The 15,807-nt window shown below is 41.7% G+C and overlaps 1 protein-coding gene across 3 annotated transcripts in view; it reads left to right on the forward strand.

The window, feature by feature from the left end:
* DTD1 (D-tyrosyl-tRNA deacylase 1) overlaps nt 1-10,445 on the forward strand; it is a 44,379-nt gene extending 33,934 nt beyond the window's left edge. The window contains exon 5 of one of the 3 annotated variants that reach the window (XM_025212132.1): nt 9,237-10,445. In XM_025212132.1, coding sequence (XP_025067917.1) covers nt 9,237-9,467 — 231 coding nt within the window. In that variant the 3' untranslated portion in view covers nt 9,468-10,445. Of the gene's footprint in view, nt 1-879; nt 1,132-9,236 lie in introns of those variants that run through there. The other 2 variants (XM_025212133.1, XM_025212134.1) reach the window with 2 other exon arrangements.
* Nucleotides 10,446-15,807: the final 5,362 nt, after the last annotated feature.

Consider the following 15,807-nt stretch of genomic DNA (forward strand, 5'->3'; position numbering starts at 1 on the left):
GGATTTTGTTCTTAAAAGTATAGTCCTCTTCTTTGTATCAAAAGGAGAACCTATAATTTTGCAAGGAACACGTGTAAATCTTTTTTCCTCATTAGAAAAAAGATCATTAGAGAATGATTGTGCAATCGAGTTGTGTTTCAGGATTTTTTATGTGAAATCCAAAATCTATTCTGAAGTTCAAGGAGTTAGAGAGAATATAACGACAACAGTTTGAGAGAACATAATGACAGAGTAATTATTTTGAATGCTTGAGGATAATTGCTAATATCTTGCACAGAGAGGAAGTTTACTCAGGAAGTGAATAATTTTCAGATTGCTGCTGTAATGGCATACTGAGTTTTAGAGAACTAAATCGGTTTAATGTCTTACCTTTAAATAAGTTTGTCAGTAACCTCCAGGGAGAAATTCTAGAAAAAACAGTTGAGCTTGCTAATAGGACAAGTTATAGTAGTTCATTAGACAGCTTCTCCAGACACTTAACATAGAGACTGATCTTGGCCTCATGCAGTACCTGATGACCTTTATTTATTAACTTTTGAGTGGCCAGTTGCTATTGATAGTGTCTTGCATGACAAGCAAGAAGGATGGAAACAGCAAGTACTCTAGTCTATAGGAAACCATCTAAGATTGCATCTTCGTGCCACTTCCCTGGCTAAACTGAAAAGTATCTGTACCAAAACTTCCTGCAGACTATTATAGTATTCTTTCCTAGGTATTACACTATGCCAGACATCACAGTACTTGTGTGCTTTAAAACTGCCGAAAGCTAGACAAAATAAAGCTTCTGGGTTTTTTCCTTTTGTTACCCTGTCATTTTAGTCTGTTGTATTGTAATGAAGAAGTGCCATTGAAGAAATTATGTTTTTGTTTTGAACGTAGCTGTTCCAGTCTGCTGCAGAAATGATGCCTTCCATTGGGGTTCAGTTGGTTGGCAAGTTCTGTCACTGCCCGATGGATGGTGGGTAGCTCCATTGGTTCTGCAGAATGCTGCCATTGTGGGAGGTTATGGCTGCAGAGGACGGGAGGCTTACGTCTCATGGAAGACCTTGAATATCAGAACTGGGACCTTCAATTAAATTTTCCTCCCCTCTTCACTAAGGAGTCAATGAAGAAAGCCGAGCACCAAGAAGCCAGTGCTGACTGAGCTGTGTTGAGACGCAGGTGGGGTTTTGTGTTCTGAACTTAAATGGATTTGTGGGTTTTTTCCAGGGCTGACATCTGAATCCCTGGGTGCAGCACATATGCTAGTCATTGTCAAAGTTACAAATCCATGCACTCCCCATGGCCAGGAGAAGAGAGGAATCAAGTAATTTATATAGCAATAGAATCATGCAGTGTCTCTTTCTTGCAAAAATGGACATGCCTCTAAAGCAGAAACCTCTGCACCAAAGGGCTTGAAGGCGATTCAAGTATATTCTACTCTCTGTTATATTGGTGCAGCTTGATTTAAATTAATGAGGTTCCACTGGTACAAATGAGTGTGCAGTTCAGTCTGCTGTGCTGCAGTTTTGTTATTAATTGTAGCACACCTCCAGAAGTTGATATGCCCAGTTTAATGAGGTTTAGATTTCCAGGTGTGTGCCATAGCATTTTTTTTCTTGACTTTTTCAGAACATTTGATTTTAATGTATTATTGAGGTGCATCTGCCAGTATCTACACAGGCCTGGCATAGTGAAGATTCCAGCTTAATGAGTAGGAAATAGCATCTGGCATCAATACCCTTGAGAGGCACCAGCTGAGGAAACCATTGGTCTGTGGGGAAAATAGGCTGGCAAATCAGGTTCTTATGATTACACCACAGATACTGCAGGGCAGGCACTTAACCATAAATATGGGTGCTAGGTTACTTGATTTTGCTTGACATTAATATTATATTTAATCATACTAATGTCATTAGCATCACCCCCCCCAAATAAAACACATACCTTTGTTTTTGGAATGTAGAATATTGAACAAAATCTTTTTTTATGAGTCATGGCTGTCTGTGAGGCATAGTTTAAGTCCTCGTGGGGCATAGTCTCCAGGAAGTGTGGCATCAGGAAGGTCCTGGTGCCAGAGGTCTCACCTAGACTGTCTGTTGGAATGCTGCACTTCCTGGACTCTCCATGTTTCCAGGAGGACTTACTTTGTCACACAAAGTTAGGTCCCAGGCTCTTGCATGGGCAGTAGCAAGACTGTTAGTGCTTTACTGCCAGTAGTTCTTTATGTAAATAAAGTGGTGTTTCTGTATCACAAGCTTGTTCAAGATACTACCAGCAGTTCATGTGCTGCTTCACACAAACTAGTGCTGAGCCAATAACTATGGTTGTGAGAGGGTTAACACAGGACTCCATCTTGGCAGCTGCATGGCCTGCACAGTGTCTTCATTTGTGCTTTTGTTCCAGTAAAGAAAACACCTTCCCGGCTTAAAAATGCACCCCAATTTGTGGGGGCTGATTTCAGGAGGAAAGGTGCATGTTGTATATGAGAAAATACAGTAGAAGGCCAAGGGATAGTACGTGGGATTGTGCCCAGCACTAGTTTAGAATGAAACAGTTACATGCCTTGTTCAGTAATGTCAAGTTAGCCTTCCCTTTTAAAAAACAATGTCATTATTTGTGGGTGGGGGAAGAGGGAGTGGACAGATGTCTTTTTTTTTTTTCTTGTTGGTTGGTTTGTTTTTTCCTGAGTAGTTGCAGCCCCACTGAATCCTTTTTATAGATTTCCCAATAGCTACTTATTCTGACTATTATGACATGGCGGTACAAGGAGGCGGACGGAGCCACAGCCACTTGCACTCTTAGCATCTTTCTCAGTCTTCAGTGCTCCTGTTGCTCATCCTAATGCAGGCACACTGGTTGGGCTTCAGAGTACAGCAAAGCTTAGTCAAGGCTGGAGCCTCTTGAGACCTTTGCTCAACAACCAGAGGCTGGATCTTATAAGGTTAGACAAACACCTTGCGGTTAGATGAACACCTAGCTGGGGTCGTTTGACCCCAGTACTTTTTCCTGCCGTGGCAGGGGGTCGGACTTGATGATCTGCTCAGGTCCCTTCCGACCCTACCAACTATGAAACTATAAAGACTCCCCCCGCCCAACCTATTTTGCAGGTGCTCTGTGGCTCTTTTATTGGCCACATAATCCCAACTCTTGAAAGAAATGCTGGGAATTAATCAATGGTAACTTCCTAAGCAAAGCACTGCTGTTTGCCAGTCACTACTCTTGGTATATTCAGGCTCTTCTCACTCCAACATGCAGTATGGGCTGCTTGCATGGGGCCAGCCCTCTTTATAATTTCTTTGGCTTTTGTTACTACTTTTTTCCTGTTTCTCCTCCATTTCCCGCCCCCCCCCCCCCCCACCACTCTCCTCCCCTCCCTGGCTGGCCCAGAGACTGGCTCATTTGTCACCTTTTGGGAGTGGGGGAAGCATCATTTTCTTCTCATTCTTTCATTGTTTCTTTTTTTTTTCCCCCCTCCTCTGCCCCTTCCTGGTTTCTTGTTTTTCTCTCCTCAAATTCTGTCCCTCCCCATCTCTTTTTTTTTTTTTTTTCCTCCACATGCATTTACTGTCTCACTTACCTGCTTTCACCAGTTACTTAAAGGCTGAAAACTGAACCAGTAGCCAATAAAGATAAATCATGCCACTATCCAAAGCCATTGTGTGGGTCAGACAACAGGCCCTTTCCCTTCTGCATAGCAAGGAAACAAGAGTAGCTGCTAGGATCCCAACTTGGGTGCTAATACTTAGACATTTCACTTCCTCTTCTGCACACCTGCCTCAAGTGCCTCTGCTTGCTAGAAGGGATGGCATGCTCCTTCTCTTTGTTCACTGCTCCCATTCTGGGGACTCCTGGCTTTGGGGATTGCTAAAGGACCTCTGCTGACTGAACCATCCTCTTGCTTCCATTTGTAGGTTCCCTACCCTTCTGCTTAGCTCCATGCTGTCTCTCTCCTGCTGGGTGGCGCTCTCTCAAGTTGCAGCAGAATGCAACTGTCTTAACTACTTCTGTGGGTCTCATTGCTACCCAGAGAGTTCTGAACAGCAGTGATGGAAAAGAACAAGACGGCATGGTGTTGATTCTGCTCCTGCAGATGCACTAAAATTGTCTGCAGACTTAAGGAGAGGCTGCTGCCTTGGTTTGTGCTCAGTCCTGATCTGAAAAGTTTTCAATCTTACTGGCTGGGAATCTTAAATGAAAACAGAGATTCCTCAGAAGTTTAGCACAACAAAGGAAAGACTCTATGTTTGCCATGGGCACTTGATATTTTCAACCTCAGATACCAGTCTGCACCCAGTGTCTTGCAATCCATACTTTAAAAGAAATAACCACTGACAGGGGAGAAGAAGTGGAGCTGCAGCACTGTACTTCTTTTTCATACATACATTTTCAGGGTCAGAAGGGACCCCCTGCCCTGGGCAGGAAAAAGAGCTGGGGGCAGATGAGTAGATCATTGAGACTGACCCCAGTCAAGTTCCAGTCTCTTCTTAAAGATCTCCAAGGTAGGGGAGAGCACTGCCTGACTTGGAAGCCCATGCTAGGTTAATAATTTTTTTCTTGTTTTACCCCTCAAAGTTTAAAATACTGATGTCTGAGTAAATCTAATGTTATTCATTTGCCATAGAAAAGTATACCTGGATTTGAGGACACTTGTGACTGAGCAGTAGGAAAGGTTCTTTGCTGATTCGAGTCCACTGAGGATAACGCATCAGCTGTTCCCATTCGCAGCATTTTATTTTAAACTCGTTCCAGCTGACACACTATCGATATTGTGTCAATGTCCCTTATTGCCATGCTTATGAACTCAAGGCCTGGCAGAGCAGTTTGCATTTCTATAAGTAAAAGCTGTGGAAATCACAATTTATAGTCTCTGAGGTCTGTCATATTTTATTAGTTCCAAGCAGCTCTCTGACAAGTGGAGAAAATGGTAATATCTGTTTAATAAAACATACTGTGCAATTAGGTTAATAAGAGGCATTCAGTGTTATGGTTGCAGTAGATGGATGCTTATTTCAGTGGTTTGCAGTCTTCATACATACATTTTATATTAAACATATTGACTTTAGATTAGATTAAATGCAAAACCTGTCAACACTTGTCCAAAGTCTCAACAGCCTCCACAATGAAACCATCAGAATCCATGGCTGTTACACACATTACATTGTGGTACACATTTCATCCAGTGTATTGGGTGCCCTTATGGAAACTGTGTGGGTGAAACTAGACAGAAACTACACATCAAAATGAATTCTCACAAGAAAAATATAAAAAACGGAGACACTAGTAGAAACATCCTTTTCACAGAACATCCACTCCCATTTTGACCTCACAATCCTTGTGCTCAAAGTGAATTTAGAGAATGTCTTCAAAAGCCAGGCCTGGGAACAGAAATTCAGAGCCCTACTGGACAGTAAGAAATCTAGACTTAACACAGATAGTGGCTTTATGGCTCATTACCATTTAATAAACACCTCTGTTAGTCTCTTGCCCCCTGCAGGTAACAACCTTCATCCTTTTTTGAATGGTCTTGCTTTTCCACTAACTAACTAACTAGATTACCTATTCTACTATTCTTTTGTCTTATAAGTGCTTATGGTAATATCCCTTTGCTCTCAGTTCACAGCCCCCTCCGTTCCTCCAAGCACACTGTTTGCATTTACACAGACCTTTTTCCCTGCTATTTACTTAGCCTGTCTGCTTCTTTTTCAGATCTGAGGAAGGGCATTTGATGCTTGATAGCATCATCTCTCCTAACTATAAAGTTGGCCCAATAAAAGATATTGCCCAGAATTACTGCCTCTTAATGAAATTAAATTCCTTTATCCAACTATACAAGGCCACTTTATCCGAGAAGAAACATCTCCGACAGGAATAAGCTTCGTTTTGTAATGACATTATCTTTTTTTTTTTAAGTGAGCTCCAATAAGGGTGCAGATAAAATACCCAAACATCTAAATCCCTGCATGATACATACAGCCACATAGATCTTTTCTCCGGTGAGCTGTAGATGGTTAAATCATTAGCGAACCACTCATGATTTGGATGCCACTCTCAGGGAGAACCCTTTGGAGCATTATTGATGCATGGCTTGGCTGTCTGCTATCCTGGTCTGGTACTTGAGAATGCCCTGGAATTAAGCAAGGACAGCTTATAGTTTGGTAGTGCTGGTCCTCCTCCTGCTGGGTTGAGAGGCTTCCATATCTGGTCAGCATAAGGGTCTGCCTAGCTCACATATCCTATTTTCAACCTGGGTTCAGGACTAGATATTTCAGTGGGATACAGACAGTAGAATGCCAGTAGGTTACCCTTACTGAACCTTTCCCTATCCTAGTTGTAGCAAGTATGGCCATAGGTGATGTACTTATTATTCAGATAACTGTTTAAAATCTTTTAAAGTGCTTTGCATCAAACTGTTATGGAAGGGCATTTCTTCTGTTTTGTGAAATTAAATTGTGGATTTTCTTTTGTCAGTTTTCAGTTTGTTGCCTTTTAATTCTTGCTGCTTTATTTTCAGATTAAAAGACCGGTCAATCGGAATAATCAACTGATATTTTTAACCTAAATTCACAGCTTTAAATCTTGCAGCAGACTGATGCTGATATGCCCCTTTGCCCTTTCTTCATATGGATGTATCACTACATCTGTAATTATTAATTTCCCATTTAAGGCCATATGATTTTGACTGCATCCTTGTTAAGATATTGCAATCAAAATGTGTTTATACCCAGCACTGGAATGTCTATTTTTTATGGTATGAAAATGGTACGTTATGGCATTGCTACAGCTAGTAGACTAGTGCCATAGTAAGACTAGATTTCTCAGGCTGGCAGTTTGTTCTGGAGAACATGCATGGAATGAAGGGGTGGGTTTTTAATAAGGCTCTTAACATCATCTGCCTTCCATTGACGAAGAATCACACTCTGTGCAAGAGGTGTGTGTGTTTTCTTTAAGTGTAATTATGTTTACCTTAGGTTTTTTAAAAAGCATAATCCTGTTTCCTGTAAAGTTCTTGAGCATTGACTCAGGTGACAAGGCGGCATCCCCCTCATGTAGACATGTATTCTTTCCACAAAATGAGAAGTAGGTAGGACTTAATATCCCAGGGGTGCTATTTAAAATGTTTGATTTGACTGAGATAGGACACTGTGTTGGCAAGCAAAGTGGGAAGGGGGCTCCAGAGTTTGCAAGCAGCTTTTTTTTCAGCATGTTTTCCTCCTCCATTTCATCAGATAAGTTTTTAAAATGTTTGTTGCTAGCAGTGTGCTGCACATGGGCTTTCCACTGAGCTCTGTCTAGGGAGGGTATAAAGAGACCCTTCTCTTTTTACCTTATACTTGAGTGGGGGGGTGTCCATTTCAGTTGAGCTGGTGTGGATGACAGACATTTCACCTGAACTGGTGAAATGTCTTTCAGCTCTACCTTATATTTGATTTTGGAGCTAAACTTGCTTTTGCACTGTTGAAACTCACAATAGGTTGGCAGTAGCCAGATTGCCAATCAGGAGAATGTTCTTGTGGTTTTTCCACCCCCAGCTGGCAGAACTGTGTCATACTGAATGTCCCTGGTTTGTATTGTATTGTAGTAATTGTTTCTCCTGTGCCTTTCTCTTCACTTGCTGTGCCTTTGATATTTTCTTTGCTGGCAGATATCAACTGAGGTGCAACTTTGCAAACTTGTTTTTTTTTTGTTTCAATTCTCACAGCTCCTCTTTGATAAAGAACTTAAAGGCCTTGTTTTTATCTATTTGCAGATGAATTTTTTAATGTATTTTTGTTTATAGTTTGGCAGACCCAGTGAGGTTCTTAGTATCCACTATTCATTTGCTGAAGTCACTCCTCATAAATGAATAAGTGTGATAGCAGCGGTGTCTTGCTGTGTTTGGTGGTAGCCAGAAAAATACTAAAAGTGTTTGGATAAACTGAGCAATGGTAGACTATCTACTTCAACATCTCCTGAGTTTTACTTTTCATTAACATTATCTTGGGAACTCCATCTTCTTTTTAAATACATCGTTTATTGAATTTGACCTTTTTCAAAATATTGAAACACATACATTTTTCCATTTAAATGGTAAAAAGGGCACCCTTGCCTTTTTAAATAAAGGAAAGAAATTTTCAACTGACTTTTTATTTTTACTTAAGGCTTTGTGGAACAATATGAACTCATCCAGCTTTTATGAAAAGGTTGACGATGAATCGAATTCTGTTTTTTTTTTCTTGAGATCGTATTGGAGACTTTCATTGTAATGTAAAAGAATAACTTACCTTGACAGTGCCTGGCCTGCTTGACTGAGCTCATAAAGAAATTCAGAATCAGAGACCAATATGCACGCTCTGTAAAACCAAACACTATACAAGGGGTACAATTCTCAAACATGAAATATCTGGTTTAGTGTTTCAGTCCAACTGGTGATCCATTCCTGGGGTGTGAGGAACAAAAAGCTTATTTCACAGGGCAGGCTTTCTGTCAACAGAAGGACCAGTGTCCTAGTCTTTATCAGATGGTGAGGTCTCCCTGGAAGTCTTGTCCAAGAACATACCTTAATTTTGAAATTGCACAAGAGATTTATTTATTTTTCTTGAAAACCATAGACAGAAGGATCATGGAGCAGCCCTTATTTGATTTCCAGACCAAAGGTGTTAATGGGAAGCTGGTGACCATACTGCTTAGGAGGGATACTCAACATGTGGACTTGCAACTGAAAAGGATTGTGGCAGCAAGGACTACAGACTCTTGGTGGAGCAAGCAGATTGAAAAGAGACTAATTCCTAAAGCAAGGACAGATGGTGTTAAGGGCCAACTGGATGAGGATGTTGAAGACTGAATGGGCAACTAACAAATAACAGTCGGATGGGTGCTGAAGGACTGAGCATAAGAGCTGCATAGAATGGGCTGTCCCAGGAAATGCTGGGAAAGGGAGGAATTCTCCATCATGTGCATAGTAAGGAGCAGAGCAGTGTTTTTTTTAGGCAGCTTCTGGTCACTGAATAAGGAGAGAGCCATTTCAGGTAAAGCCTGGTGGCTTTAACTAATGTCTTTTTGCTTCACTTCACTTTTTTGTAGCAAGTATGAAGGAATCCGGTGGTTGGGATGAGTGGAGTGGATGATGTGAAGAGAATTTGGTCTGCTTCCGCTTTCAGAGAAAACCAGGCCTGTTGTGGTTCCTTGGCATGCGCCTTTCCCATCCAAATGAAGTTGCTTTCTATTAAGGAAGCAATTCTAAAGTAGCAATTTACCTTCTGCATTTTTGTCTTTAGCAGCTGGTGCCCATCAAGTCAATGGCTGCCTCTCATAAGCAGCAGGTGTTCTGCGGAATATCAGGGAATCAAAACTTTGAAGATCCCCTCGCTTCATCCCAGGATAAAAACCACAGACCTCCACAAGCAGCGAGACTAACCTTTCCAGAGGCCGAGATGCAACTGGCCTCATTAAACAGGCTGCTGGATCTTGTACACTGCTTGAGGACTACTGTACACTCTCATTTGTAAGGGCTTTTGAGAGCCTAATAACCATGCTACTGTTGTAAAGCTAGTGAAACCCTTTAGAAAGTTCATTTACAAGAAAAGTAGTGCTAGAAATAATAATGTCTGTCATTAAGGTAGATGGTAGAGAGACTATTAAGAAGTACACTTTACTATTTCCCAATGTTTTTAACACCATGTTGGGCAATACTTCTCAGTAAATTTCATCCAGCTTTTAAACCCCAGTCTCCTTGACAATTATTTTCTGACTTTGGTTTAAAATTGCTCAGATACAGCTTGATGATACCGACATTCTTAGGAGAAAGACTAGCCTTTCTAAAGAAAAAAAAGGCAGAAAGATGCGTGAGGAATGAAGGGACAGATCTGGTCTTCTATCAGTGCATCCCATAATTCCAATTAACATAAATTAATTGCCTTTTATAAAAAATAAAGCAGCACTCTGCATTTGTGTCCTGTAAATTAACTCAGATGAGGCTATTGCTAAGTTACCAGAAAAAATATTTAAATTACTTTATTATATTAACCCAAATAATGTCTCAGAACATTTTAAGTCGTCTTTTTTTTTTGCCTGACAGAAAAGCTGCAATTAAAGAACAGTTGAAGCCATGTCTCTATCTGTGGACATATGGCTGTTGAGTCATGAGGGTATTAGCAAATCAGATTGTAAGGTTTTGCATACGCTAGTTGCTGAAAACTACAGAAAGATTAGGAGTCAATAACTGTAGAAGGTCCTGGTTTTTTAGACTAGCTCAGACTGTAATTAACATCAGTGACTTCTGTCTGAGTCATGAGAAGCAAAGATGCCTGAGTGTTCAGTTGGTTTTTAGTGATTCTTTTTCAGAGTATAAGTGAAAAGCTTTTAGTTCAATAACTGGAATTGTTTCCTGGAAAATAAAATTGGATTCTCTCCCTACCCAAAGCAAAAGAAAGCCGAGCAAAATCCCTGGTGGAAAAAACCGCTCTGGAAAGTGACTTTGCAAACAAAAAAAAGTAGGGTTCCATATTTTGTTTCTTTATGTGTTAAATATTTCTTAACAAATAAAAAGTTGATTTTGTTTCTAATTGCCCGCTCGACTGAAGGGATCTGGGATCTGAAAGTTGGGCCAGCTAACAGGTTGCTGAGGCCACACTAAGCTCCAGCCCTTACTCACTCTCCTAGCAGTGTATGGCACTTTGCTGCTGTACTGAGACTTCAAGTGAGAATCTGTAACTCTGACACCCTTCACTCTTAAAAGTTGGCTTTTTTTAAACAGGGCCGTGTGGTCATCTGCCCAGCAAACATATGCGGAGGCCAAAGAGAGCTAATGCTGAAACAGGCTTTTAAGTAGCCAGAATGCCTGCATGTCTTGCTGGTCAACAGGGTTTGCAGAACCATGAGTGAATCCACAGAGCCATATGGGAAGCTACATGGCTGGAAGCAGCCTTTAGGTGTCTCTGTATTTTATTGCCCAAAGTCTGAAGCTCTTCGTTGTGGGCAACATGAAGTGTGCTTGCACCTCACCTCTTGTCCTAGGCCTTCAGAGGCTTCCTGCTTGAGCACATCTTTCACAAAGAGCATCACAGCTGCAAGGAGCACAAGGAGGATCTTCCTACAATCCTTCTTTCCCTCTGGCTGCATCACAATGTTTTTTTTTCTTCCATTTGCTCCCCTTCAGAGCATGATCTGCTTCCTTCTGGTAAGGGATATTTAGTCTGACCTACACAATGCAGGCCAGATGATGGCACTCTGCACCAAGCCCCATATCTTTTCTTAAACTGCAGCCTCTCTAACCATGTATTTTGTGTATGCCGACTTGTGTAACACAATTTAGTTAACTATGTGCTCTCTTCATAATAAGAATCTCTTTTTCTGCGTTGGCAAAGTTGTCAAGGAGGAGGGTCTTGGCAGGGATCCTCGTCTCTTGACGTACCATCCTATAAACAGGCTTTTAAAAAGGCTTGTTCAATGGCAGTTTGACATGAGATAAATCACAGGTTGGGTAGTGTCATGGTGGTTTTGTGGCGTGTTAGGAACACATTGTGTAGCGCTTGCAAAATTCTAGAGATTTGCTGAGGTTAGATCAGCTCCCAGCATCAAATAATCTTATGTTTGACAGCATTTATGTCAGATGATAAATGACATCTATTTGGAGTATGAATACTTTGCCCTCCCCTTGTGAAGTATGTTTTCCAAATCAGAAAGTACAAAGGGTATTGCTGTAAGAGGGAACATCATGTTCAGGCTAGATGTAGCATACATTTCAGTAAATTACGTCCCCACATCTTGAGCTATCAGATTATTTATATAATGCTTGATGAGCCAGTTCGGCCTTCTTTTCCTCCTCCTGCCACTCCACCCTCCCATCCATATGCTGTCTGAACTCCTCCCAGTTGTCTAAAAATAAAAGATAGTAATCATGCCCGTCATTGCTTCCCAGTTTATATCTAATCAAGCAATTTTTCCTGTGTAGGAATCTCTGGCTTTCTTGTTTCAGGGATGTGCAATGCCCCTGAAAAATTTCACTAAGCAAAGTTGAGGCAAAGAAGAGAGTCCTGCATTTGGCTTTGAGAGGAGCTGGGTCCACAAGGAATCTTACCTCTTGTGGGAGTGAGTTCTGTAGCCAAAATGCAGCTCCTCAAAAAGTTTTCTCTCTCGCATCTGCAAACTGGCCCCTGTAGACTGATGTTTTTTCCACTGCTGTTCTAGTACACAGTTGCTGCATGGAAGAGGATAATTTCTCTGGTACTGACCGTCCCATGAGAGATTGGAAGGTTTTGAGTGGTAGGAAGGATACCTTGTCCTGAGCTTTGTATTTTGGGGAAGCAGCACTGCAAACAGATTAGCAAGATGCAGCACATTCATAGAAATTTGTATGTTGCTCAGCAAATAGGCTGTTGTGTTTTGTACTTACTGGGATTTTTTTCCCCAGATGTGTTTGTCTGTATAGAACTACAGATGTAAATGCCTCTAGTGATAGTAGCTTAGTCCTTTCTCAGAAACACCACTTCTGTGCCTATGAATAGTACTGTAAAGGGAGTATACTGGCTGTTTTTATTGCTTTTTAATTAAGCGCTGCCAAAACTCACGCAAATTTTGATCACAGGACTCTAACGCTGTATTACTTTATTCTTATGGGGCAAATTCAGATGACTGTCCATAAACATATTATGTAAAACATAAACATAAAACTTAATTTCACTATGCTAAGCCTGACTTGTTCTAATCAGACCTGATGAAGAATGTTTTGCATTCAAATTCTATTCCAACTACACAGTTGGTCCAGTAAAAGGTATCATGTTAAGAAATCTTTTCCTCTTGAATAAATGTAGTACTGTACAAGAATTTTCCTTATGACACACCTGAATAGGCTTGTATACATTACCCCATGACTGATGCTAATTGAGGAATTGCTGATCCTGCTATCATACTGTTCATGTTGCTGCCTCTTGGAAAAGCTTTTCCAGTTGGTGTTGGAAATGGTTATTGACATAGAAGATGTAGTCACTAAGAAAAATAAATCTTAACTATTCTAGTGCCAGGTTCAATGAGATCTCCAGCTGTACCAGAATTCTAGGGGAGAAATGAAACAATCTGTATACCGCCACACACTTTACATTTGAATTTTGGTTCAAGGTCAGCCAAAGTGGATGTTCTTGAGCAAATGTGCCTTCTTTTGGGTAGTCCATGTCTTAAACTGAGAGGGAAAATTACCATCACTTCTTCTCAAGAGCTTCCCTAGGTGCATACTAAACTGAATACCCAGGAGGACAAATACCCAGTTCAAACAAATAAGGCCACTAGCATTGTTTGGCTATCTCTTAGCAATGCCAGCAAAGGTGGGAATCTTGCCTACCATGGAATTATACCCATGGGAGCAACCAGACATGTACCGAATGGCATTGGTTTAGAGTACATGACAGCATTGAAGCTCTAAATGCATCTGTCATCTAGATACCAACCCAACCAGTCTCCACAGAACTTTTGGCCAGCCTGATGGGGCTCCCAAAACTGTGAATTTCCCAAAGGTCAAGCCCCAGGACATGAGAAAGCACCAAGGACAAGTCACCTAAATAAACAGTCTCTCACCATGTAGCTGGATCAGCAGAGGCTTTTTTAAATGCCCTTCCATTTCTTTAACCAGTTCCCAGGCTTCCATTCTCAGACAATCTCTTATTTGTACCTGCAGGTCAGGTGGGTTTCACTTGCGTAGAAATCTTGGACCTTGCCCAACATGCTATTTTTTCAGTTTACTTTCACCTCCACTTCCTATCTAGCTGGCAGAGCTTCTCTACCCAGTGGAAGATTACTATACTAATAATGTAGAAAACTTGGTGTTACAGTATTGGTGGATGTTTAGAATCACAAGTTGTATCTCATTTTCCATTGCTAAAAAGGAGAGAGTATGTAAGTGAAGATCAAGAGACCTGTCATCCTATGTTTAAAACAGGTCTTCTGCCTTGACTTGTTTTTCTGCTTCTTGGCAGTTCTCTGCTTGGAGTGTAAATGTTAAACATGCTTGAATTCTTTCCTTTATAACTTATTAATGGTAGGATCTGCTTCCTGCAGTCAGGCTCCTTTATATAAAAAAGTAATGTGTCTAATAACATAGGTTGTGCCGTTCTGTGTTATATTTCAACACCTTCTCCATAGTAAATATAATTAATTAGTAAAGAACTGTTTTAATAACTTGAGTCTGTTCTGCTGTATTAAGCAACAAATATTCCACTTGTTCTTTTGGCTCATGAAGCTCAAAGCTCTGCTACTTCTGAAGTATCTATCTTCCTAACCTAAATCCTATAGCCAAAAATAAGAGTGGTATCCTGGTACACTTCATGACATAAATGTAAAGTAGTTTACAATCTTCTGTTCAGTGTTTAGTAGGTTCTGTCATCACCCTAACTTATGTTTGGAACTTGTGTTAAAATATTTTTGCCTTCTGTTTTATGTCTATATTATTTTTGAGGAATTGCAGCATGTAGAACTTCCTTCTGTTATTTAAACCAAAGGACCCTCCTGGTCAGTGCCTGATCTTGTCAGGTTTATTGGTGGATTATGGAGAAAAAACCCAACATTCCTGTAGGAATGAGCTTCCAGCAGCAGTAGAGAAGGGGAGAAAATATCCCACTGAGATTCCTTCTGCTGAATGTTAGGGCTATCACCACTGAGATTTGAAAGAGAGTTGGGACCATTCTGGGAAGTCTATGATTCCTGGACAGGGCGATAACATGATTTCCTTGGTTATTGTGAACGGTGTCAAACTGTGTTCATAAAATAGTCAACAGATCTTCCCTAGCATTAGTTAGGGATCTAAGTAATGGTAGGAGGCAGCATTGTTGAAGATTAGAACAGTGTGTTAGGTGTGGAGATACCTGGATACTGAGTGCCAATGATTCACTGCAGGATGATGGGAAAGTGAGCTGATGCCTGATGTATTTGTGGATGGATATTTACCAACCCCTTTGCTCTGAACTCCTTTGCGTAAAGATCATTTTGTACTAGTAGCAAAGTAGTCCAGAAACGAGTATCGCACCTATACACATGCCAGACTTCTGCTCCGACGCATGCTAATTAGTACACATTGGAGCAGACTTGATTAACAGAGTCTGGTGGAGCATGCTAATTAACGCACTCCAGCAGCCTCCATGTCACATCTATTCAGCAGCTCTGTGCTTCAAAATGGCGGTGGGGGCTGTAAGAGGGGACCTGCTCAGGGCCGATCTCCGTGGCCCGCCCACCTGTTCTTGGGCCAACCGCCCATGTTCTCGCCCACCACGTCTTGATGTTAATTGATTCATTAGCAGATGTTAATTAAGCATTTACTGCCCCGATGCCAGGGGGTGCTATCTGCGGCTCCTTTCCTCCCCTACACCGCAGCCCAAGTCTCGCAGATGGCATCTAAGTGTTCTTATCATTACCGGCCCCACACTGGTTCCCAGAATCCTTCTATCAGGACCCCTCCAAGATCCCTCCATTCAAATGGCCTACCCCACCTTCATTCAGGCTATCTAGCTTCCTGAAACTATGTTCCCCTCTCGGGTGTGGTCTCCCCGGGACCTTTGGCTACCAGCCCTGGCCCACCTCCAGGCCAGTTGGGACCTCAGGCCCTCGGCTCTTGGGCATCCCTCGCGGTGGGCCCCTGGTCCTTTTGACCGTCCTGGTCCTGGCGCCAGCATAGGCCAGTTGAGGGTACTCTCTTGATCAGGTCCGAGTCTCTAGTCCCTCACTCTCTCCAGGGGTCTGCCCTCTGGGCCCTAAAAACAAAAGGGTTACCCACCCGGTGGTGGGAGCTAGCGGTTAAGGCGCCCCGACCCGCCTTTCACCAGGGTGGTAACTGGCCTGGCATTTCCTGGGGGCTTCCCCTCCACT

This window comes from Alligator sinensis, unplaced genomic scaffold, assembly GCF_000455745.1.
Source record: "Alligator sinensis unplaced genomic scaffold, ASM45574v1 scaffold21_1, whole genome shotgun sequence".
NCBI classification, from domain to species: Eukaryota; Metazoa; Chordata; order Crocodylia; family Alligatoridae; genus Alligator; species Alligator sinensis.